This window comes from Carassius carassius, chromosome 12 (assembly GCF_963082965.1).
Source record: "Carassius carassius chromosome 12, fCarCar2.1, whole genome shotgun sequence".
NCBI lineage: Eukaryota > Metazoa > Chordata > Actinopteri > Cypriniformes > Cyprinidae > Carassius > Carassius carassius.
Genome location: NC_081766.1, coordinates 8,222,523 through 8,248,380, shown reverse-complemented (window position 1 = coordinate 8,248,380; position 25,858 = coordinate 8,222,523). Strand labels below are relative to the sequence as shown.

Here is a 25,858-nt window from a genome sequence, read left to right as displayed (position 1 = left end):
AATACCATGACTTAGGTGCCCTTGAGCAAGGCATCGAACCCCCAACTGCTCCCTGGGCGCCGCAGCATAAATGGCTGCCCACTGCTCTGGGTCTGTGTTCATAGTGTGTGTGTGTGTGTTCACTGCTCTGTGTGTGTGCACTTCGGATGGGTTAAATGCAGAGCACGAATTCTGAGTATGGGTCACCATACTTGGCCGAATGTCATGTCATGTCACGTCACGTTGTTTGAGAGAGGGGGAGGGGAGGGGAGGGGGGGGGAGGAGAGGGGGAGGGGAGGGGAGGAGAGGGGGAGGGGAGGGGAGGGGAGGGGAGGGGAGGAGAGGGGGAGGGGAGGGGAGGGGAGGGGAGGGGTTGTTCAGAGAGGAGTCTGTTGGATGTTTAGCTGTTATTTGTTTTATGGACTCAATGTTGAGAATGTAAAACATTTCTGTTGGCAGAAGTGAAAAATAAATAATTTTATGAAGTTACAATTTTGTTTGATTCCATGATGTATTTTACTGAAGATGAGTATTTACAATGCAAATCCAAATTATTTTAATTTACTGTTACTTATATCTTGTCTTTTAACTTTATTAAGATCAGATTCTGCAGGTAAAATTACAATAATAAGGTGACTTGACTTTGACTTGACTTGACTTACTACAGGACTTGACTTGACATAACTTGTGACTTGACTTGACTTGCCCAAGAAAAAAATACTTGGGACTTACTTGAGACTTGAAGGTTAAGACTTGAGACTTACTTGAGACTTGCACATGTGTGACTTGGTCCCATCTCTGTGTAAATGATCCTCTTTCTGGCCCCACTGCTCTGCTCTCAATTGATATTGACAAACTTCTATTTTTTTTTCTGTTTCTTTAAATAGAAGCATTAACTTTATGCTCCTGGTCAGTAGATTTCACCACTGCAACTTCTCACAAACTTTCTAAACGGAAAACCACCATTATAATAAAGGAACCACAAAAATACAGTGTGATAGAGATGTACACTAACGTTCAAATGTTAGGGGTCAGAACACGTATTTACAGTTCATGATTCTTCAAACAATGGTGCATTAACATGGTACGGAGTTCAAATAATAGTAATACCATGGTACATTGTTGTTTGTGTCAAATCTAAAAATCTAACCATCTGCACCCTTCACAATTAAACCATCTAGCAGAGTCAGGGACACATTTGTTGTGTAATAACAAGCGTTTGAGGTGTTTATTTTACTAATGTGTGTTCTAACTGTATTATTCAAGATCATTTGGAAGACTAGTATTATCTAGATAATGTCAAAACTGAAAAGAAACTAACTTGGAAGAAACTAATGGTAAAAATACATTATTGGCGAATGACAGATTAAGGTCATGCCATCTTAATTCAGATGTGAGAGAAATAAATGTCCAAATAACAAGAAAATGCGTCACAAATATGGGAAAGCTGCAACATCTAACTCTAAAGTTTCAAATATGACTAATTTGGTATTAACTTTATATGTGCATAATAAAATTCTGCCCACTTTATAATGACGTACGACAATAAGTTTTACTGGATTGTGCTGCCATCATTTGGTAGCATAATGCATTGCAATGAATGTTTCGTTTTTTTTTTCCTAATAGTAGTTGAAAGAAGAAAAAAAAAAATCTAATTACTACTACTACTACTACTAATAATAATAATACAATTATTAGCTACAGACTGTAAAAAAAAATGAACACAGCCATTTGGTACATTCTTTTATTACAAAACAGTCATCCCATAATTCATTTGACAGAAATTCCAAAGGATCATAGTATTGACTAAATCTGTAATTTTCCCCCATATTAAGTGTACTCCGTAAATAAACCACAAGACACTGTAATGTACCTCTCAAACAGAATGATGCACAAGCCACTGTGTAAGCCCCGCCTTTTTCACTTTAAAACCTGACATTACACAGACTCTGGTATCTATTGGCGATTTCCAGGTAGTAACCAGGAATGTCTGCACATATCTATATTACTTAAATGTCGACAGAGTCTCCCGGCCCACAGTTTATGATCAAATATATGAAATTAGTGGTCAACAGAGGGTACTTTCAAACCTACAAGAGCATTACCACAGTAATGGACATCCGGCCAAAAAATGTAAATAAATAAATAAAATATTCTGGAAAAAGCAACCACATCAATGACTAACTGAAATCCAGTGTGCTATTTCTTTTCTGAAGGAAGTTGTTTTTTTTACCCCTCGTGATCTTCTAAAGACATCATTCTAATTCTGCTAAAAGGACCACTGACTGAGTTTCATTAACTGACTGTCTTAATAAATCATTTTAATGTGGAATAGCCATGAACCAACATTAGACTGTGACAACACTTTTGGAGCTTTTCAATGCCCACAGAGATTTTTCAATAAATGCAAATTTTCATCAGTGGAACAGAAAGAAAAAAAATTATCTAGCTGTGAAAAAATTGGCCGAAAAGCTGATTCCTGAGTTAAAAGGATTTTGATGCAGCACTTTGAAAAGCGATGAGATTTTAACATTTTTGTGTAAAACTGCCTTGCTGTATGGAAACAATACTCAGAATCACAAAAACAGACTAGCGCTGGCTTGCTTACTAAAAGGTTGAATCTGAATTTTTAAATGGAGCCTGAACTGTGATGTGTCACAGGAAATGATCTGTGCTTTAAAGTCTCACTATTATGACATCACTTTGCTGCCGTGGCATTTCAACACCATGGGTAGCTTTTAAATGAACAGTCTGCATCTCATGTTTCATGATTTAATAATAATTTTTGTGAGAGCGTGTTAAATCTGATTTAATATTAAAATTGCGCTCATGCAGTTTCTCGTTCAATTAAGTTATTCCCTATGGTACTACCTCAACTAGTCGAGACCGGTCTATTTTTTTGCTCGAGGAGCTTGGATAGTGCCTGGATAGAGGAGACGTCCTCTGCTCGTGTCGTTTACCCAGAACCCCAACAGGTCCACAAGCTTTCAGATACAAAAGAGGGAGTTTTGCATTAATTCTGTTCAAGTCAAGTTCAGCACGAATGTCAACCCATTCCTGGTGGATAGGCTTGGTTTAAAAAGGTTGAAGAAAAGACGACTCTTTGAACAGAGTCCCCTGTTCTTCGGTCACACTGCATCAGCTCACAGCTCTGAGTGTTTGTCACCACCTGACAGAGTGAGGAAGAGCAGAAAGAGACTCAAATTAAGCAAATCATTATAAAAAGCTTTTCAGCACTTTGCACAATTAGGCTAAACTTTGGTGTTTATTATATTTCTAAAGAGATTTTATTCTAAAGTAGAGATGTTAGATATTATTAATTAATTATACAGGCATGTTCCAGCTCAAAGATTTCAACCTTCTCAACTGTATGATTTAGACAGATAATTACTTAATACATTTTTGAAAGTAATTAATATTTTTATTCTGCAAGAATGCATTAAATCTATCAAAGTGAAATTAAAGACAATTGGAATGTTACAAATGACATCTATTTCAAATAAATTAAGTTCTTTGAAACTTTTCATTTATCAAATAATTAAAAAAAAAAAAACCTGCATCATGGTTTCCACAAAAATATTAAGCTGAACCACTATTTTCAACATTGATAATAGTAAAAAAATGCTACTTGAGCTCCAAATTGGTATATTAAAATGATTTCTGAACGACCATGTGACACTAATTACTAGTGTATTGGTGACTGAAAAGTCAGCTTTGCATCACAGGAACAAATGACATATTAAAATGTATTAAAATAGAAATCAGATATTTAAAAATATATATTTTATATTATTACTGTTTTATATAAAAATAATGCAACTTTGGTCTATATAAGAGACTTCTTCCAAAACAAAAAAATCCTAAAGAAAAAAAGTTTAAACAGTAGTGTACAAAACGTAGTATTTTTGAAGTTCAATTCATTGTTGATTTTCAGTTTAAGGAAAAATTATAAAAGTTAATTGCATGAAGCTCCTTATATCAAACCTAAACAACCTTTTTATTTGTTACACCAAGGAAGTAAAAAAATAAAATAAATTAACCTAAAATAAGTCAGAATCAATTTGTTTGATTTTAATGCTTACATTTTATACAATTTAGTTACCCATTTTAGGTTTATTGTAAAAATGCAACAAAAATCATACATGTCAGGTTTTTTAAGTTCTAAGTATACATTTTGCTGTAGAATTGTTTTCCCCACATGAAGTGGTTAAACACCATATATTAAAAGTCCTAATTAGTACCATAATTGTGGAAAGTGTTATTCAACAGGTTAAAACATCACAGTGACATTCACTATCTTCCACAAGACACAAAAAAGGAAAAGGAGAGTTAGGTCTCACCTGGGTGTTTTCTGTCTGTTTGCTGATAGCTGTCTGTGGTGCCTCTCTCTTTCTCCTCCAGGAAGTTGTTGTAGATTTTCTTTATCTCCTGGTCATAGTCACTCCACTCGGCTACTATACGCACAGCAGCCTGCAGCTTGGGCTCTTTTGTCTGTGGGTTATTGCACTAAGACAGACAAATACAAAGTGTCATTTACTGACAAAAAAACAAAAAAAACAAACACTAAAATCAAAACTATCTTGAAAGATGTTATGACAGAAATTTACAACCATTGTGTGAGAACAATGGACTTACCAGATCTATAGTCTTGGCTTTCTGTTTAGATGCATCATCACACCAGGTCTCACACCAAAGCCATTCCTGAGGAAGTGACTTTATTGGCACCTGGTGGATCATGTTGTTGGGAAGATCCTGAGAGGGGGGATAAAAACATCATCAATGAAGCACCCAAATGCCAAGCCCAGTGTTGCTCTACACACTGATGAAGCCGTTTCTGTAAAGGAAAGAACATCCCACCTGGTCCAGGTTGGACAGGCTGTTGGGGTCCTGACTCAGACCCTGGTACTGGCCTCTCAGTCGATCTCCAGCCGCGATCTTCCTGAACTTCTTCAGATCGACCACATATAGAGCACTGATGAGCACACAAAATCAAATCAAGTCACCTTATCTATAAAGAGCTTTATATAGATTGTTTTAAAGCAGCTTCACAGGGAAAAAAAAAAAAAAAAATGAAAACAAAAAAATATCTATATTTCAGTTACGAAACAAATTCAATTTCAGCTGTAAAACAGCTCTACAGTAGACAAATCATTTGATGCACTGGAAAATCTTATGACTGCGGCATTTTAAAATGAAAATATTATCATCATTTAAAATTAGGTAGATCAAAATGCCAGACAACAATTTCAGCAAACCATTCTTACCTGATGTGGTATTTACGTCCAGCCAAATGACTAGCCCAGTAGCCAGACTTCCAGAAACGGTATCCATCCATCTCTCTTCGACTCTCACAGAAAGGCGTGTAACCGTATGGCGCTCCCTCCAGATCAAAGTCCCGCAGCTCTTTCAGGTCTGTGCGAACTATCTGCAGGTAAAACACAACAACATTTGTCAACTACAACATTATTGTAGTTATTGTTTAGATTTAAACTCCAGCTGTATTTTTCTTTACCCAGAGGTGGCAGCAGTGTATCATCATCAGTGTAATGTGCATGCATGATTGCATAACAAACACCCCATATTACAACAACTGCTATGCAATCCCAGTAACTGACCAGTTTTGTACATAGACTTTCAAAAATAAATCTCATAAGAGCAGACTTATGCTTAATGCTTACTAGAGCAAGGATTTCATGCCACACAACTGCACTGTTATGTTTCTGTACCTGATCCGCATCTACAAAGAGGAACTTGTCCACAGCCAGGGGGAAGAGCACATCGAGGAACAGGATCTTATATCCCCAGATGATCCTTTGCTTTTCTGTCTGCTGGTGAAGCCAGCGTGGCCATTTATACTGCACCAACTCATACTGGAAACCATACTTCTCTGCCATATACGGAATAAACTCCTACAAAAGATAGACAAAAATACATAATATATATACACACACACTACCATAGTAAAGTGACAGTATAATTTTACAAAAGATTTCTATTTCAAATAAATGCTGTTTTTTCTTTCCATTCAAAGGATTGTGAAAAACATGCATCAAGGTTTCCACAAAAATATAAAGCATCACAACTGTTTACAACATTAATACAATTAAGAAATGTTTCTTGAGCAGCAAATCAGCATATTAGAATGATTTCTGATGGATCGTGCGACACTGGTGACTGGCGCAATGGTTACTGAAAATTCTTAATTTAAATAATATAAATATAAAATAAATATATTTTATTGAAAAGAAAAATTAATTAAAAAATGTATATAGAAAATAATATATTTTGTAATTAGGCTGCATTTATTTGTCAAATACAGTATAAACAGTAATAATATGAAAGATTCTTAAAACTGAAATAAATGTTTGTTATTTAATATATTTTAAAATCTCATTTAATTATTTGATGGCAAAGCCGAATTTTTTAATATAATATATATGACATAAGGGTCTGGTAGCAGTGCCATCATGTTACCTTAAAAGTCGGAGACAGGTAGTTTTTGAGGAACCAGAACTTGACGGGTGTCTTGGTGTGTTTGAGCACAGACATCATCATTATCCTGCAGAGACAGAAAGAGACCAAAGACCAAAGCTCAAAACAGAGTGCCTGCAGTGCCAGGGCGCTGAAGAATTATGCCAGTGACCTTCTAAACTGAGCTGCATTACACAACCAATAACATTGCAGCTAATGAGACAAAGGAAGTCACAAAGATCAGCATTTAAAAACAGGCCTAATCAGAACTATAGGAAGGGAAATGGAGGAAAATGTCACAAAAAGTCAAGATGTGACCCAAGTTAGACGGTCACATAAAATGTATTGCATTTCCTTAATATGTGAAATTAGAAGACGTAAAGTATGTGTGCTATTTTTCAGTATCTCATAATAATATACACAAGAGCACTTGTCTGTATTACATGTCAAAACTGTAGCAACTACTGCTGCACAAGAACAATATTAAAGCCATATATTTGTCATAGCAGAAATGTCATGATTCATTTAAGGGCTCTATGCTAACATTTTTTGTCTGTGCAAACAATGACAGTCCTGAAATATAAAATATAATAATCAAGCTTTAATAAATATGACACTAATAACTATTTGCATATAGTATATTTTCATGAATGATCTGTTAATGTAAATGATCAAAACAGTTTTACTGGATATTGTACTGGATGAAAGCAGGGAGATTTTATTCTGATGTAATTGTATATGCAACATTAAGTGTATTCAAGTTACTTGCGTAGCCCTTTTTTCACAGTTAGAGTAATTTTCACTTGCAATGCTGGATCTGTAAAATCCAACTCAAAGCAGCGGTTTACCTGAGGAACCTCTCGTACAGGTGGCCAGACGCCACAGAAAAAATGTTAATGACATCATCTTTCTCCTGTTTGGGTTCTTCTGGCTTTGAACCACCAGTAAATCCTCTGAAAGAGAAAGAAAGAACCATTATAGAAAAACACTGTAAGAGAGCGCAACAGTAGAACTCAACAGGCAACACTTTGTACCTGGTTAGAGATGTCCAGAATCCAGAGTCGTTCTCATGGGTACCATCAATAAGAAGCTCCTCATTCATCATATCAGGCTTTTTCTGCACCTGCAAACATGATATAGGGCAATGGAATATATGCATGAAATCCCATCAGCACTAATGTCGAGCACATTTGATTGCAACATTCGGGGATCCACATGCGGTTTAAGACCGATTCAATTCTGATCAAGGACTTGCTCACAGAGTCCTGGTTCTGTGAGACATGGGTGACAGGAGGGGTAGAGAATTAATTAGTAAATAAACTGGAGTTATTAGCCATTTTGGAATCGCAAAATAAAGCATGGTTTAAATGCAATGCAACAACATAAGTAATGTAGGATCTGCTTCCTTGCTAACTTGAATGAATCAAAGATATGCAAATGACCTACTTAAAAGGTTGGTGTCCCATCTACACTACTGTTCAAAAGTCTGGAGTCTTCTTTTTCAAAGAAATTAATACTTTTATTCAGCAAGTATTCATTCTATAATCAAAAACATTTCTATTTTAAATAAAGGCTTTTGTTTTGAACTTTCAATTAATCAAAGAAAAAAAAAAGTATCATGGTTTCCACAAGTCTCAACATTAACAATAATAAGTAGTGTTGTCACGGTACCAAAATTTCAGTATTCGGTACCGATACCAGTGAAAATCCATGGTTCTCTGTACCAATTTCGGTACCAAAGCAAAACACAAAAATATGCTAATTAAAAAAAACAAAAACTTTTTAGCACTAAAAATTAAAACCAATGCCATTCTTTATACTTATTTACAATTGTGTTTAAAGTTTTTCTACAAGTTATATAATTATGAAAAACAGTAAACAAGTTTCACCCAAATTTAATTTGTCTTAATTTATGAAATTTAAACATTTTATTTTTGGTAAATAAGGGGGATTTGCTATTAAAATTAAAACATGGAAGAAATATTGTGATTTATTTCTTTAAAAAATAAAGTTTTATTTTTTTCAACAGTAGTAGCAGTATCACATACATTTTACTAAATAATAGTAATATTTCTAGCACAATGCCTTTATGTAAAAATGAACTTTTAGGCCTAATTAATGTATATTTGTCATTATAACTGAACTTAAGAATGGTGGTGATGCTTAAGATATTTTTGGTCATTGAGGGTTTCTGTAAAAAAAAATAGTAATAGATCATATTAATTATTATTAAAACATAATACTACTACTAATTCTACTATCATACTAATGTATATACAATGCACTATGAATTGATGAGCTGCTGGGTTCATGAATATTAATCACGTTGTCTGCGTTCGGTCAAAATGATTTGCTGAAATCAAAACAGGGACAGTAAAATGAATTGTTCGAAAATGAATATGAATAATTCTATATGAACTCCATTATTTTGACTGGAGAAGACAACAAAGAATAGTTTACATATAGCGTGTTGATTCAGCGTGGTAAGACTCTCGCTCTCTCTCTTTGCATGTGTGAGAAACAGCGCTATCAGTAAAGCGACGGTGAGTCGTGCTCCTTCACAAAGAGTTTACAGAGCATCAAATACAGGTGCGCTGTGTGTCCATTGAGATGAACTGAAAAGTTCAGATCGCTTGATGGAGAGAGAACTCTGAAGCTCGGATGCTGAAATTAATGCAAGCGTCATGTGCTTCGGTCTATGTAGTAAACAAACCCGCACGTCTCTGCCATTCATTAATTCACAGAGACGCGCAGAACACGGATTCATATTTCAAACAACTTTTGCGGCTTAACATTTACAGATACTGGTCCATATGGAGATTTGAATTTATGCTAACTTTGAAAAATTCCATGACTGTCCATATTAAAATGTAAGTTTCATTTTCATTACTGGATTTTGAGATTCCGGGTTTGAACGGGACCTCGGTAGTACCTTAAAGAAACCTGGTACCGTCACATTTAATTTTTTTTAGTACCGACTTGGTACCGAAGTACCGGGTCTTTTGACAACACTAATAATAAGAAATGTTTTAGAAGTACCAAATCAGCATAAAATGACTTCCGAAGGATCATGAAACACTGAATACTCGCTACTGATCAGATTTGCTATTACCGTATTTTCCGGACTATAAATCACACTTTTTTTCATAGTTTGGCTGGTCCTGCGACTTATAGTCAGGTGCGACTTATTTATCAAAATTAATTTGACATGAACCAAGAGAAATGAACCAAGAGAAATGAACTAAGAGAAATGAACTAAGAGAAAACATTACCATCTACAGCTGCGAGATGGCGCTCTATGCTGCTCGGTGCTCCTGTAGCATACACTGAAAATAGAGCGCCCTTTCGCGGCTGTAGACGGTAATGTTTTCTCTTGGTTCTGAATAAATGCGACTTATAGTCCAGTGCGACTTATATATGTTTTATATTTTTTGGACTGATGCGACTTATACTCAGGTGCGACTTATAGTCCCAAAAATATGGTACATTATTTTATTTTATTGTATTATATAAAAATAGAAAACAGTTGTCTTAAATTGTAATAATATATCTCAATATTAACATTATGATTAAATAAATACAGCCTTGGTGAGCATATAAAAAAGCAGTAAAATTAATTTACGGTGCCTTTATTACAGTGTAACTGTACACTTAAGGCCTGAGAAATATTAATTAACAACATGTACTTACTATTGCATTACGTTTTGGATTACCCTTAGGGTTAGGATTGATTTAGGGTTGGTTACTTGTAACTATATATTTATCTAATTTATGTACTTATAACTAAAATCTTACCATCACCAAATAAGATCTCAGATGTTTAACTAGGAAGCTCAAAGTGTTTTCTATATTGTTTTCTGTATTAGCGTAATTCCAAATTACTCACTAATAAAATTATTTGTTCTATGGACAAACAAATTTGAATCATATGCAAACTACAGTTTCACAACCATTAAGAAATATTAGGGACATTAAATGTATTTTTCAATGTACTAGCCACTGGCAGGTGAAATTATTTGTGATGTGAAGTGAACGCAACTGCCGTCTTTTGATAAGGAAACAATATCCTGAGACAAGCACTGCTGCATAAACAAACACATTCCCTCTAGCTCATGCTGTATACTTAAAGCCACAACATATCAAAAATTAATATATATATATATATATATATATATATATATATATATATATATATATATATATATATATATATATATATATATATATATATATATATAAATATATAAAAACACACACTCATCCTCAGCCCCACAGGAAACAGCAGATTTCACATTGGACACAAGCCCACACAACGGCTGACATGTGACAGCTTGTCAAATATTAAGAGTATACACTGTAAAGACACTTTCTCGCTCTCCATCTCTCCTGCTGAATAGAAAAAGAAGGACTATCTTGCCTGTTCTTGTCTACAGCCGCCTGAGCATTTGTCATTTGTGACATTTATCTCCGCTAATACCCTCAAACTAGAGACTAAGACCTTGCATGTGCCCTCACCCCGACACCAGATCAAACACCTATTACTTACTTTGACTTTAATGATCTTGCTCTTGAAGGTGTTGAGGACGACGATTAAATCATCAGCTTCGGCTGGAGAGTCTGTGCCATCGTGACTGCGACGGGAATTAAAATAGTGAAGCGACCAATCAAGTGGAGAGACAAAAGGACATTAAGAGAGAGGGACGTCTGACACGCCATAATAGGGTACCTGTAGATTTTGTAGATATCATCCGATCTGCCTTTCCGCAGTCTGAGAATCCAAGCTCCTGGGTTTGCTTTCAGCTGGAAATAACCCTATTAAAGACCAAGGAGCAGTCTCAGTAAGCAATAGTGACCTCTAAGAAAACCAGCAATTATTTCCCAGATGAATCTGTGATGTCCACTCACCAGGTTGGCCATGACGATGGTGTCGACTATGACTGGGTCGGAGGCGGTGCCCAGGGTGAACTGTAGCCCACGGGGCGGCTGACCTGTTGTTACGTCAAAACAATGACCCTCCAGTAATAAATATTCCAACTCGTACTCAGCAGCCACGACACTGTCAATCTGCAAATTAGAGGATATGACTTGAATTCTAATGATCACAATAATGAATATGCTTAATAAAATGTGTAATATAACACAAATAAAATGCATCTGTTGAAAAATGATAATAATAATAATAATAACAAAAACAACAATAAAATGTCTGTAATTCAAAAACTGTGCTTTAATGAACTCATGTAAAGTATTGATTGCCTGAAATAAATAAATAATTAATTTATTTTAATTTTTAATTAATAATAATAATAATAATAATGTTCTTTAAGGTTTTATAAACAGTTTAAATAATAAAGTGTAATGTATATATTAATTATTACATATATTTCTGACTATTATGATTTTATATTTCAGGCTTGAAAAGGTAAATGAATAATTATGAAAACCTAAGAAGAAAAACAACCAACTCTATACCTTTTTTGACCTAGACTTCATGAGTCAGTGAAAGTGATGAGAATTCCTACCTCTTCAAGGTAGATGTTATCCAGATCATAGCGTGTGTGGACAGACTCGATCATCCAGCTCTCGGGGGTGTTTAGGTTGAGAGTAAACAACGGCGACTGTGGCATATCCAAGAACTTAGCCATAGGACCGGAAGCAAAGCTGCTATCCGCCATAAATGAAATCTCTGGCTCCAAAACATACCGATAAAAACTGAGAAAAAATAAGTAAATGAATAAATAAATTACACACATACACACATATACATATATATATTAGAGATCCACCGATATGGGTTTTTCCTATAGCCAATGTCGATGTTTAGATGTCAGGGTCAGCCGATGGCCGATATGTGCTGCCGATTTTTAGGGCCGATATCTTGAGTTCAAGTTCAAGTCTGCTTTATTGTCAATTTCCACATGTAGAATCGAAATTGCGTTACTCTCAGACCCCGGTGCATACAGATAACATTAACATTAAAGCCTAAAAAAATCTACATCAAATATAAAATGTAGATACAACTATACAATAAGGGAATGTAAAAACAAAAAGGCATATAATAAAATTTAAAATAAAGTTAAAGCAGCGCAAGGCAAATGACAGATATAGTGCAAATCAATGAAGTGAACAACAGTGCAGATAAAATTTTTAGTGCAAAAAAATCACTTATTAAAAAATACCTTAAGTCTGAGTAAAGTGACAAGTGGCGTTCAAGCTCCTCCGTTCCTCCGCTCGCCATGACCACTGTGTGGACTGAACACGCGCTACTTTTTTTTTTTTCATAAATCAATCCGCGGGTCACATGTGTGCAGAACCGAAGATATTGATCCGAACGGATCACAGATCAATGATGATCCGTTGCACCACTACTATAGTGTCATTTGAAAACATTGCAGTTGCGTTTTAAAATACAGCAACGAGCACCACGAAACCATTTAAAGAGGCACATTCAGCGGTCTCCTTGGCGGGACAGGCAACAAAGTAAAATGATCTCCAACGTATGGCGCGCTCTCTTCATGTTATCAAATGACCATAATCACATCTATTCATTTTACAGTCCTGCTACTAGCATTTTATTCAGACTAAAACCCCTTTAATTCGGAGAAGGGTCTGGCTGCAGACTTGCACTTGCACTCTCAGACTTGCATTCTCAGACTTGCACTCTCAGACACTTGTGCTTCTGCTAGCGACGTCACTTGCAGTCCTTATTTTTTTTCTTTTGCTTTATTTATTGATAACGTTTTGTTTGAATCTCTCAACATTTTACAACAGTAGCCAGGTGGTGAAAACAAGAAAAAAGAAACGAATTTACAATGTCACTTGCAATCATCACTTGCACTCTCCTCTACCTGTGACGTCACTTGCAATCAACACAAATTGTGCATGTTGCCAATTGAGACAAGACGCTGTGGTGGTGATTAAACGATTTAAACTAAATTAGTAGGCCTACTACTATAACGTACTGGGTCCTGCAAGAAAAAGACAAGACCGGAAAATCCGTGGCCACAGAACAGCAGAATATGAACGCAATGCACAAAGTCTTTCGTTAAGTGTTTTCGTCCTGTAGAAAAAACAAACACTTAATATGGCATAATGTATTAAGATACATTAAGTTGAAGACCAAAAGACCAAAAGACCAAATTCGATATATAGTTAGTATTTAATGTACTACAAGGCAAACATATGGCTATGAACACAATGCGCAAACCTTAACTTCCCATACAGCAAAACGATGAATGTGGCCTAATAACAGACTATGATGATAAAGACAATTATGTAGGTCTAGCCTATATGTCTTGTTGTTGACTCAACGTCAGCAAACAGATCAGCAAATATGAACGTGCATTATGAAATGCATTAAGTGATTTTAAAAGGATCAACTCCATACAGGCAAGCAGACGAGTACAGAATGCAGTGCTTTAAATTGTACATTAAACGTTGTCTTCCTATAGAAAATCATTATAAGTAAAACACATAATGTAGCTTAATGGACAAAGATAGTGATATAAACAAGTTTTAGACAGTTTATTCTATATGGAAAAATGCTTAACGCGAAACTTTGCTTGTTGCGTTTATTCTGGGCTCACCTGCTTGCCTGTACATATTAGTTAGGTATTTTAATAATGCAGAGAAGCATATTGAGTTTGGCCTTTATCATCTTAGTCCGTTATGCCACATTTTGCGGTATGTGAGGAAAATACTATATGCATATTAATAAAAATAATGAACTGTATATTTAATTAGATATTTTAATAGCATCTAAATACATTAAAGGGTTAGTTCACCCAGATAGCAAAATTATGTAATCAATAACTTACCCTCATGTTGTTCCAAACCCGTAAAACCTCCGTTTATCTTTGGAACACAGTTTAAGATATTTTAGATTTAGTCCGAGAGCTCTCAGTCCCTCCATTGAAGCTGTGTGTACGGTATACTGTCCATGTCCAGAAAGGTAAGAAAAACATCATCAAAGTAGTCCATGTGACATCAGAGGGTCAGTTAGAATTTTTTGAAGCATTGAAAATACATTTTGGTCCAAAAATAGCAAAAACGACGACTTTATTCAGCATTGTCTTCTCTTCCGTGTCTGTTGTGTGAGAGAGTTCAAAACAAAGCAGTTTGGATATCCGGTTCGCAGAGGTGGGGACAAGTCACACATGGTCAAGTCCAAGCAAGTCTCAAGTCTTAATCATCAAGTCTCGAGACAAGTCTCAAGTCACAGTTCAGATAAATCAAGCAAGTCAAGTCAAGTCAAGCGTTCACCCTAAGCAAGTCAAGTCGAGTCCTGATAAGTTTCAAGTCAAGTCAGTACTAAAATAAATAGAGGTAAATTTTGTTCAATACATTTATTTTTGCACAGAAAATATGAACTTGTATACAAATATTATGTATCTTATTCATTATACATTTGCTATATATGAATCATACGCATATCTGTGCTACATTAATATCTGATATATAATAAAATTAAATTGTGTTGTTTACACAATCCAGTCGTCTAATTAAATTTAATTGAAACAGTCTAAAATGTGTTGCATTTACAGAAAATAAGGTTTGCCAAGACAATGGCACTAAGCTGTGAACGATAGTGTCCGGTTCGCGAACGAATCGTTCGATTGAACCAGTTCACCAAATCGAACTGAATCGTTTTAAACGGTTCGCATCTCTAATACGCATTAATCCACAAAAGACTTAAACGGTTAACTTTTTTAATGTGGCTGACACTTCCTCTGAGTTAAAAAAAACCAATATCCCGGAGTAATTCATTTACTAAAACAGTACACTGACTGAACTGCTGTGAAGAGAGAACTGAAGATAAACACTGAGCCGAGCCAGATAACGAACGAACGATTGACTCTGTGACGAGTGGGGCGGGGCCGAGGGACATGGGAGCGAGGCCGGTGGAGTGATTGGAGATGAACTACACCTGTTCGACCCGCCGGTCTCGAGGCCCATGGAGGAGATGGAAGGATATAAAACTGGAGCGACGACAGTGAAGGATGAGAGAGGACCAGGCCTGGGCGTTATTTTAGGTTTTGGTTTTATTTTGTGCGCACCAGTCGTCCGTGAGGGGCTGGTGCGCTGTTTTGGTGTTTATTTTAAATTATTAAAATGTTGTTGATTGTCCGCCGGTTCCCGCCTCCTTCTTCCCGAAGATTACGAAGCTTATATCATTACAGTGGTGCCGAAGCCCGGGAGAAGGAGGGACGCGCTGCTGAAGATCCCTCGCCGCTGTGGTGAATCCGCGGTGCCAACGAGCAGGCGAGGAGTGTGCCGCCATGGACGCTCGAGGCGGTGGGCTGGAGCGAGTTGCCGGGGACGGGCGAGCTCGCTACCGGCTGCCCACGATGTGGAGAGACGGCTGCCGTCCGTGAGGGAGCGGAGGAGTCGGCGCCGTTCGCCAGGTGGCCGGTGCCTGCTGCCATCCGCCGGAACGGGGAGGAGCAGGGAACGGGGGACTCCTGCCGGCTGCCCAAAACCGTAGGAGCCGTCGCCGTCCACCGGGCGGCGGAGGAGTGTCGTGCCGTCCGCCGAGGGCCGTCCAGTGCCACAGCCAGGCACCGCGGAGGAGATCGCCCAGCTGGTGGAGGGCCGAGCAGCGGTGCGTCTGGGAACCGGAATTTATTTTTTTTTTCTCCCCTCTCTCGTCTCTGTCGCTCCTCCTTCCATCTCCTTTTCTCTCGCCTCGCCTGTCCTACCCCCGGGTTCCCGCAGGTCCCCGTGAGCGGCCCCCCCGGAGGGAGGGGGGGGGGGGGGAGTAGAGCGCAGTCTCGGGAGTACCCCCCGGCCTGCGAGGGGCGATGGGGGTATGTGACGAGTGGGGCGGGGCCGAGGGACATGGGAGCGAGGCCGGTGGAGTGATTGGAGATGAACTACACCTGTTCGACCCGCCGGTCTCGAGGCCCATGGAGGAGATGGAAGGATATAAAACTGGAGCGACGACAGTGAAGGACGAGAGAGGACCAGGCCTGGGCGTTATTTTAGGTTTTGGTTTTATTTTGTGCGCACCAGTCGTCCGTGAGGGCCTGGTGCGCTGTTTTGGTGTTTATTTTGAAATTAAATGTTGTTTGATTGTCCGCCGGTTCCCGCCTCCTTCTTCCCGATGACTAGGAAGTGTTTTATCATTACAGACTCGTTCTCAAGTCAAGATCCGGTTGCATCGGTTTTCGGATCACCAGTACACTGAACCGAGAACTGTTTCCTTCGGACGCGTCCAGCATTAAAATTCAGGTTATGCCACTGTTATAGCTAAATTCCCCAATACATCTATTTATGAGACGTATCAGTAATGATAATGGTCACATTTCTAATAAGTAATAAAACATATGCAACCAAGGCCAAATTATGACAAACATAAAAGATTAATTCATTAACGTACATTAGTAATCGTTATAGATCTTAATGAAACGAACTATAAAGAGATTACTTTATTACCTTTCTTTGTGGTTCTTGAAATGTCGAATGAAATTTGCTGCTGTCGTGTCGGATATTCTTGCTTTGCATATTTTGCATCTGGCAAATCTTTTTTTATTGGAACGGTTCACTTCAAAGTCCTATTTGTGGAGCTCGACTAATGTCTACGATGTTTGACGCGGTTTGAATTTTGCAGCGTTTAAAGGCACAGACGGTGATTAGTGGTGCTGATGTCACAATATTTTTTTTTTAATTGTTAATTTTTTTGCTGATTGTTTATTGTACATTCAAGTCATTGTCGAGTCTTCCACTTCAAGTAAAGTCAAGTCTCAAGTAACTTGTTCTCAAGTCAAAGTCAAGTCAAGTCATTTTCATACTTTAATCAAGCAAGTTGCAAATCCTGAAAATTGTGACTCGAGTCAGACTCGAGTCAAGTCATGTGACTCGAGTCCCCCACCTCTGCCGGTTCGCAAACGAATCATTCAGTTCACCAAATCGAACTGAATTGTTTTAAACGGTTCGCATCTCTATCTCGCATTAATCCACAACTGACTTAAGCTGTTAACTTTTTTAATGTGGCTGACACTCCCTCTGAGTTCAAACAAACCAATATCCCGGAGTAATGCATGCACTCAAACAGTACACTGACTGAACTGCTGTGAAGAGAGAACTGAAGATGAACACCGAGCCGAGCCTCATGGACATGGACTACTTTGATGATGTTTTTCTTACCTTTCTGGACATGGACAGTATACCGTACACACAGCTTCAATGGAGGGACTGAGAGCTCTCGGACTAAATCTAAAATATCTTAAACTGTGTTCCAAAGATAAACGGAGGTCTTACGGGTTTGAAACAACATGAGGGTAAGTTATTAATTACATAATTTTGCTATCTGGGTGAACTAACCCTTTAAGCCATGTTAAGTGTTTGTTTTTCTACGGGAGGAAAACGCTTAGCGAGAGACTTTGCGCAAGTGTTCATATTCTGGTGTTCTGGCCACGGATTTGCCAGTCTTGTCTTTTTCTTGCAGGACCCTGAAACGTTATAGTACTAAATTATGTTTAATCATTTAATCACCACCATAGCATCTTGTCTCCATTGGCAACATGCACGATTTGTGTCGATTGCAAGTGTTGCAGGTAGCAGAGATTGCAAGTGGTGATTGCAAGTGACATTGTAATTTAGTTTCTTTTTTCTTGTCTTCGCCACCTGGCTACTGTTATAAAATGTTGGGAAATTCAAACAAAAAGTAATAAAAAATTCAACAAAATAAAAAATAAAGACTGCAAGTGATGTCACTAGCGGAAGTGCAAGTGTCTGAGAGTGCAAGTGCAAGTCTGCAGCCAGACCCTCGTTAATTCGGGTGAGAAAGCTTTTTTTCCAAGTGGCTTTTGCACATAATAATAATACCACTGCAGATGCATTTTGCAGCATTAAGGTTATTAATTGATTGTTAATTTAAACGATCGATCATGGAAATATTGAATATTGACATCCCTAAATACAAATGAGTTGGATGGAAACCTGGTTATTGTCTGCATCAAACCATGCTTCCGAACAAATGTCTTTCACCATCTTATCATGGCCCATGCTATTGTAGCCTGTAAAAACTTCAAGTAAGCAGTGAAATGTGGAGGTGACTCTATAATAGAGCATGTGCTGACAGTGTCTCTCCTCTAACCTTTTCAGTGGGAGGTCAGAGAGCTTGGACTGGCAGTTCATGAACACTCGCAGGTTGACGTTGACCAGCTGCTTCAACACCTGAGTGGGCACATAAGAGAAACAGGAAGTGACATGAGTCAAGGTACAAACAAGTTAATGACCCTGCTCTCACTGACAGCTGGTCTCAGAAACAAAGACAACAAATGCAGACTGACTGCTAACTGAGTTTACCTGAGAAATGTCACAGAGAGGGACCAAATGTCCTGTGATGACTAATGCAGGTATATACACAACATGTAGGACAAGCAGGACATGATTCTGGATCAACATCCTTTGTTAAACATTCTTAATAAATAATAATGGCTCTAACATTATCAAGGGGTCAAGGTTTGACTGGTTAGCATGATCCAGTCCAGCACTTGATGATAGACTCTGTACCCATCTGGTTTACACATGTCCTACTCATATGAAGGTGTGCTGAAGTTCTCACCAGGAGGAGGGGTGCCAGTTTCTGAGCATCTCTGGTCACTGGATCCACAACAGCTACCACATCGAAGTACACGTCCTCTTTCTTTGGTCTGATTTTTACAGCGCTGTGAAGAGAAATGGAGAGGAAGTTGACAACTGAATTCTGAGGATTTAGATATGTCCAGGTATGAGAAGACGTAGTATGACGTACCTGTATCTGTCTTCTGCAAAAGTGTGCTCGATCCGTGCCTCACCTTTGGGTTGGGAGGACAGTAGTGCGTCCAATTTCATCACCAGATCACTAGCTCTAAATCAAAATGTGTACAAAACAGACAAACTGTGGCCAAAGTCCAAAATCTACTCTACACAAATACATAAATGCGAAAGTTCACTTTCACATTGTATTCAGAAATCTCAACAATATTCAGTTTGAAAAGAATCTAGCTAAGAATCTTGTTCATTTGTGTTCAACTCTGTAGACGTGTTCATAGCTAGATGATTAGAGAATTAGCAATAGTTTTATTGGCACAGACAATTGAACACAACCTTTTCACCCCACTGAGTAGTGGTACAAATAATTTCTCTGATTCAATTAATATTATGGCACTTGAATAATATTAATGGTAAAATTATGGTTAGTTCTAAACTAGATTTTTCACTCTGTCACACACATTTAAAAGTTGCAGATATCCTGCAAAACATGGTTAATCTACATATGCGTGTACAAATTGAACATACACCAAAGGACAATAAAAAAAATCTAATAAAATAAATAATTAAAAAATAAATAAATAAATAAATAAAATATTTGGGTTGTTTTTATATACAGAAATATTATATTTTAAAATTACATTTAAATAAATTATAGCTTATTACTTTAATGTATCTAAATATTAATTTATAATTTATTGAGATTCATTGCCACATTGTATAAATTTAGATTAGATTCATTCATTCAATTTATGACAGTAACAAAATGAAACTCACTTGAAATCAGACATTGGAAATTGGCAAAAAAATAAAAAATAAATACAAAAATAACCTTTCACAGTGGGGTGAAACAAAGAATTAAAGTATTTGTTGTTGGTTTAATTTTTTTTTTATTCTTATTTATAATATATTAATTATTTAATATATGTATTTTAATATTTATAAATATATAATTATTATACATTTATAATTAAGTTCTATATTTTTGTATTTTGTCACTTATTGACATATTTACATATTTAATAGAAACAGATTTGAACCTGTGTCGCCCACATAAGCACCATAGCTAATCAAATACAGATGTTCTAACCAAAGCTTAGTAAAAGTCAAAGTTTGCTCAAACTCTCTCACAGAGGCCATGTGCCAGATTCAAGCTCTGATAAAGACAATGACTGCCTTCTCTATTACAGACTACACTTCAATAATCAGCCCTCTAAAAGTTTACTGAGAGGATAATGAACATGGTGTCACTGTCTCAGTCTGCTCTTCCAGCAAGTACACATAAAACGGCATGTTTATTACATCTCTGTCTTCAAGGCAGTCCGACACACTTCATTAAGAGGAAGTAATTACTACTGAGAGTACATATGATGGTAATGTTTAACGAATTGCAATTCTTCTACAGCTCTGACAGAAGGACGTTCTGTACTCAGTGGTTTAGAGCTCTACTATTGGTTATGCAAGCAAACAGCTTATGTTATATATATTTGAACATCTGCATCAACCAACAAAAGTGTCTGTAACCTGTTGCGCATGATTGGTCTAGCATACCTGTCCTCTACCATGCCTAACTGTTGAATTTTGCCCTTAATACGCTCCCCTGATGTCTTCAGGATAATGCTTTCCAGGAGAAGGAAATCATCCTGGTTAAAGACCTCCCCTTCTTCCAATGGACCAATGATCTGCGGAGAAAAAGAATAGAATAAGAAGAGCTTTCACAGCATCAGAAGTCTTGCTATACAAATGTCTAACTTACTCTTCCATTACTGATCACAGCTCTCTGGCCCTTCTGCAGTTTGAGGACATCCCGACAGTAGGCAGAGTGAGCCAACAGGAAGTTCACATTAGGGGACTCGTATGCACTTTTAAACAGAGGAACATCCATGCCCTGTAGTGCAGAAAAATGTAGAAGGATCTGGTTAAATTGCTTCTATATTAAATTCTGCAGTTTAAAAGTGACATTCGCAGCAGCAATAGTGAAATAACCCTGAGCAAATAATCCATCATAACTGTAAATGAATTACATGAGAGCTTATTTTACCCCAACAGCAAACTCTGCAATGTCTCTCCCTCCGTAAAGAGCCTGTGCCGTCTCTTCTTTAGCCATCTTGGTGATGAAGTTTTTGGCATTGTTGGCGGTTTGGGTCTGCATGGCTGCCCATATTGCTCGACCAATTAGGCTCTTCTCATTAGACGGGTTCTCACTGGGATTATTGATCACTCCTAATCGTACATTATTACTGGTTTTCTAAAGTAAAAAAAGACAAAATTATGATTAGTTTAGACGTGTTTTTCCACTCTATCACACACATTTAAAGATTAAAGCTGTTATATAAAATTAACAATTGTTATAGACAACCTTATAAACAGAATGCTAGGTTTAGTGTTTGAAATATCCATTCTTTTTATTAAATAAAATGGATAAATTAAAAAAATATATATTTTTAATTTAAATAAAGGCAAAATAAAACAAAATATAAATATTAGTAAATTATAAATGTTGCATTTGCAACTATATAAAACAGGTTTAAGGACTATTACCAAAACGGATTATTAAAATAAAAACAAAAGTTACAATAAACATTGCAAATAACCTAATAAAAGTGACAAAGGCACATAACAAAATTACGAACAATAAAATGCATGTGAATTAATAAATACTATAGTATACAAATAATACTAAAATAACACTGGAAATATCCAGCAAAGAATGCCAGTGCTTGCCAGAGTCTATGAATTCATGTCCAAAAACAATATTTGCCAAATGCCAAGACAAAGAAAAAAAAAAATCCAAAGAATGTGCACATAACATAACATAACATAAAATAACATAAAACATAACATAAAACATAACATAAAACAAGTTAGGATCAAAGCGGATCAAAGAGTGCTTGTTTATGTTATGTAAATATATATTAAAATGTATATATTTAATTACAGTAATTTGTACAAATACAGATATACAAATACTGAAGTGCAATTTAATGTCACATTGTGTTAATACATATTTCGATTTGATTCAGAAATAAGTAGGGCTGTAGTCAACCAAAGAAATGCTTAGTCGACCAAAGTCCTGTCCTGCGCAACGATCAGTCGACTAAAAAAAAAAAAGAAAAAAGAAAAAAGACGCGATGTTTGATTGAACATTTATTAAACAATTGTCATAGAGTATTTATAAAACAACAAAAAAAAAACATCAATAATACATAAAACTAGAATAATAATACAATTCTTTGAAAATTAAGTGATTTTTTTTAACTGCAAAGTGAGGAGCTCACGTCTGGCCACTGACCGGATCCCTTCAGTAATTCCACCGAGAGCATGTTGACAGCGTTGTCCGTTACCACTGACACCCGCTTCTCTGGTGGAATGTGGTAAGCGTCCGCGACTTGAGTGACATTTTCTCCCGTGTGTGCTGCTTTGTTTCTAACACAACGCTATTCATTTTACAGTCTGCATCGATAAAATGGGCTTTAACTGTCATGTAAGCCTCCATTCTAAGCGAAGATCACAAATCAGATGCGAGACCTACAGCCAGGGAGGATTGGAGTAACGGTCTTGTTTTTTTTTTGTTTTTTTGTTTTTTTAAATGCGGCCAGACAAAAGATTTAAATTCCTTGGACATTTTGTCGACAAAAGCCAAAACAAGTAGCGTTCTAACTGAATGAATACAGCAAACCTAGCTATATTCCTTACTGAGCGCGAAGCAGCAGTGCAGCCAGCCACAGGTACGGTTCCCGAGTGTTCACGTGGTGCGCTAAACTCTGGCGCTGTTATGTCTAAATTAAACCTTTTAAGGTTTGGGATAAAACATAGGCTAATTATATTTAGAATGCAGTAATATATAACTGGTAATAAAAGGAATAAATATCAAGGAGTAAATCAATGAAAATTTCTTCATTGGTGAAAAAAGAAAAAATGCAACAGGTCGACCAGTATAAATGTCAGTCGACCAAGACGTCATCGACTGATTAGTCGACTAAACGACTAAAGTTGACAGCCCTAGAAATAAGGGTAGTAACAATATAAACTATATACGGAACTGGCTCAGTGACATTGTCCTACCATGTGACGTATAGCATCGTACAGCAGCTGTCGTCCTGAGGGCTGGTCAAAGTCACCGACTACCCAGAAAGTCACTGGACGGATGATGCCATCATCTGCAAGTCAGAGAAGAATAGAGACATGGGCTAAAGGAAGTTACACACAGAAGAGACATGCTGTTTCCTCATGCAATCTAAAAAGGTGAGTGAAAATGATGGGAGGAACTGACAGCATTCTGGCTTGTCTTGGGTTTCAACAGTTAAAAAGGTGAGATGTATCTGAAGTGCCCAAGTGGCACACAAAGACAGACAGGCAATTTCAACCTAGATATAAACTTGTAAAAGTCTGTAAAAGAAAGATATTACAGGGGGCCATGGGATAGAAAGAGATTCTCTTTCATCCATCAAACACTGACAGTTCTGACAGATGACAAATGCACAGCTTTGCTTAAATCAATAGCAAGCTTCAGAAAACTTCTTCACTTACTTGAAGGAAAACAACAACAACAACAACAATCATAAGAAACTAACCTTAAAACTTGCAGAAACAGTTAAAAAGGAATATTCTGGGACATTTACAACTTTAGCTATCAATATCATCAGTGGCATACTGTCAATGACCACAGAAAATAATTTAGAGTTGTTGCTCAGTATATTTTAAACAAAACCTTATTCAAAGGAATGCACTTGGTTTATAATGGAAGTCTAGCAATCCAGAGCATTTAAGAATATGAGGCTTATAATTTTTGTTCAAGCGCTAACATCAGACGTAGCTGTAAATATGTCCTTTTGAGGTTCTAAATTTCGGCAAATTTCAGATATTGAATTATTGGTGTAATTTCACGTCTATATATTGTGTCACACTTCCATCGTGCTATCCTTGTATACATACCAGGCACTGCTCATCTATATGGGCAGGTTGAGCAGAGCACCACCAAAATATTCATCCACAACATAGACCTCTATATAAACTGAAACAATAATAAGTTTTAAATGTGTGCAGCATTCTGCAACAAATATTTTTCAGATTTTCGATAACTAGTTGGCATGTCTGTTTTTTCTACTTGGAGTAGTGGATCAAATTAACAAAGTATAAATCCTTTAGTTTAAATGTGCTCTCATGAATAGCCTTTATATGGTTATATTAGGATTGTTTTATTATTATTCTAAAAATAAACATATGATCGTCTTTCCTCACCCGAATTGCGTCAATCCCGGAATCGGAATCAATCCCGGGATGTGTTTGCTTTCACACAGAAGGCGACCTGGCAATGTTCCGACAATTTGCCGGGTCCGACGTGCAGTGTGAAAGGGGCTATACATACCCATCCTAAAAGAGGTCCAGAGCATCTTAACCCTTTTCATGTTTGTACTTTCTAAACAGTGTGATAGTAAAATAGACATTAAAAGGTCATTGCACACTCCGAAATTTTCATCCAAAGTTTTAACACGTGAGAAAAATAAATACATCCTCACGTTGTGTCAATCATGTTTACACACTGCCTACGAAACTTTCGTCTGTTATAAAAAATTTCAGATCAGGTTCGATTTTCTGTGTTTTTTTCCGCATCCATAGGATGTATTTTGATAGGAAAGTATGGTGAATACGAAAAAACGGGAAAACGCACACAATTTCGGGCTCTTAACACTGCACACTGAGCTGCTAGGCTTCCATTAGAAGTGTATTCCTGTAATGCATTCCCATTTGTGCACACAAACTGAGAGACAGAGTAAAAATGATTTACTGTGGAAATCGACAGCATGCCGCAGATTTGGTACACAGACATTACATTTTAAATTACCCAGAATATTCCTTCAAGCAACAGATCGGGTTGTGCTAATGATGGCAATGTAGGAATTTTCTAACTATATTTGCACTCGGCCACTGTATGTTTAGATGAGATCTATGGGAAGTGGGCTGTCGGTTAAGTGAGTATAACAGCTCAATGCAATTACCAGAAGCATCCCTGGTTGACATCCCTGAAAACAGCATTCAAGAAAAACACAAATGAAGTCAGACAGATATATTTAATGGTACACAGTTTTTGAGGTCTAAAGCCAGGTGTACATTGTAATTTTTTCTGTTCTCCATGAGTGTTGCCTGTCAGATTATATCATGAGACTGTGCAAATTGTTGCTTAAAAAGACAAAACGGACTGTATGACATTAAATGTCAGTCATGTCAGAATGAGTGAGAAAAATTTGGTCATGATTGACTGGGTGATATAATTCACCAATCCATGGCAGTCGTCTTCATTTGCATTTTACTGTTCATTCTCCAAAGCGAATTGAAAGACCTTTTTACATTATAATGCAAAGGAACCAAATGCCGGATATACTAAGAGCTTGCAGTAACGCAAACCTTCTTTTGCCGTTAAAAAACAATGGGCTCACGCTAATTTGCACTGTTTAGTAAATCTGGTTGTAAGACTGACGACTTTTCTCTCATGACAAATATCTTTGACAACTTCTGAAATTTGGTCCGTTTTGCCAAAACCACAATGTGCACCTGGTAAATAATGTAAAATGGACAGAACAACCAAAACGACATATTTCATAAAGGTCCCATAGAGTAACTCTCCATGGTACATGATTATATAGGCCAGAGA

At 37.0% G+C, this 25,858-nt stretch overlaps 1 protein-coding gene across 2 annotated transcripts in view; it reads right to left on the bottom strand.

Moving 5' to 3' along the window:
- Nucleotides 1-2,903: 2,903 nt before the first annotated feature.
- Nucleotides 2,904-25,858, bottom strand: part of LOC132154676 (UDP-glucose:glycoprotein glucosyltransferase 1-like) — a 36,293-nt gene continuing 13,338 nt past the window's right edge. For both annotated transcript variants that reach the window (XM_059563323.1, XM_059563324.1), the window contains exons 21-40: nt 23,272-23,366; nt 21,248-21,454; nt 20,963-21,094; nt 20,758-20,888; nt 19,208-19,303; nt 19,019-19,121; nt 18,548-18,627; nt 11,973-12,162; nt 11,356-11,514; nt 11,177-11,262; nt 10,997-11,081; nt 7,485-7,573; nt 7,299-7,403; nt 6,454-6,538; nt 5,706-5,888; nt 5,244-5,404; nt 4,837-4,951; nt 4,615-4,731; nt 4,320-4,485; nt 2,904-3,148 (exon numbers count right to left, since the gene is read on the bottom strand). In XM_059563323.1, the coding sequence (XP_059419306.1) occupies nt 3,123-3,148; nt 4,320-4,485; nt 4,615-4,731; nt 4,837-4,951; nt 5,244-5,404; nt 5,706-5,888; nt 6,454-6,538; nt 7,299-7,403; nt 7,485-7,573; nt 10,997-11,081; nt 11,177-11,262; nt 11,356-11,514; nt 11,973-12,162; nt 18,548-18,627; nt 19,019-19,121; nt 19,208-19,303; nt 20,758-20,888; nt 20,963-21,094; nt 21,248-21,454; nt 23,272-23,366 (2,411 nt within the window). In that variant the 3' untranslated portion in view covers nt 2,904-3,122. The remainder of the gene's footprint in view (nt 3,149-4,319; nt 4,486-4,614; nt 4,732-4,836; nt 4,952-5,243; nt 5,405-5,705; nt 5,889-6,453; nt 6,539-7,298; nt 7,404-7,484; nt 7,574-10,996; nt 11,082-11,176; nt 11,263-11,355; nt 11,515-11,972; nt 12,163-18,547; nt 18,628-19,018; nt 19,122-19,207; nt 19,304-20,757; nt 20,889-20,962; nt 21,095-21,247; nt 21,455-23,271; nt 23,367-25,858) is intronic.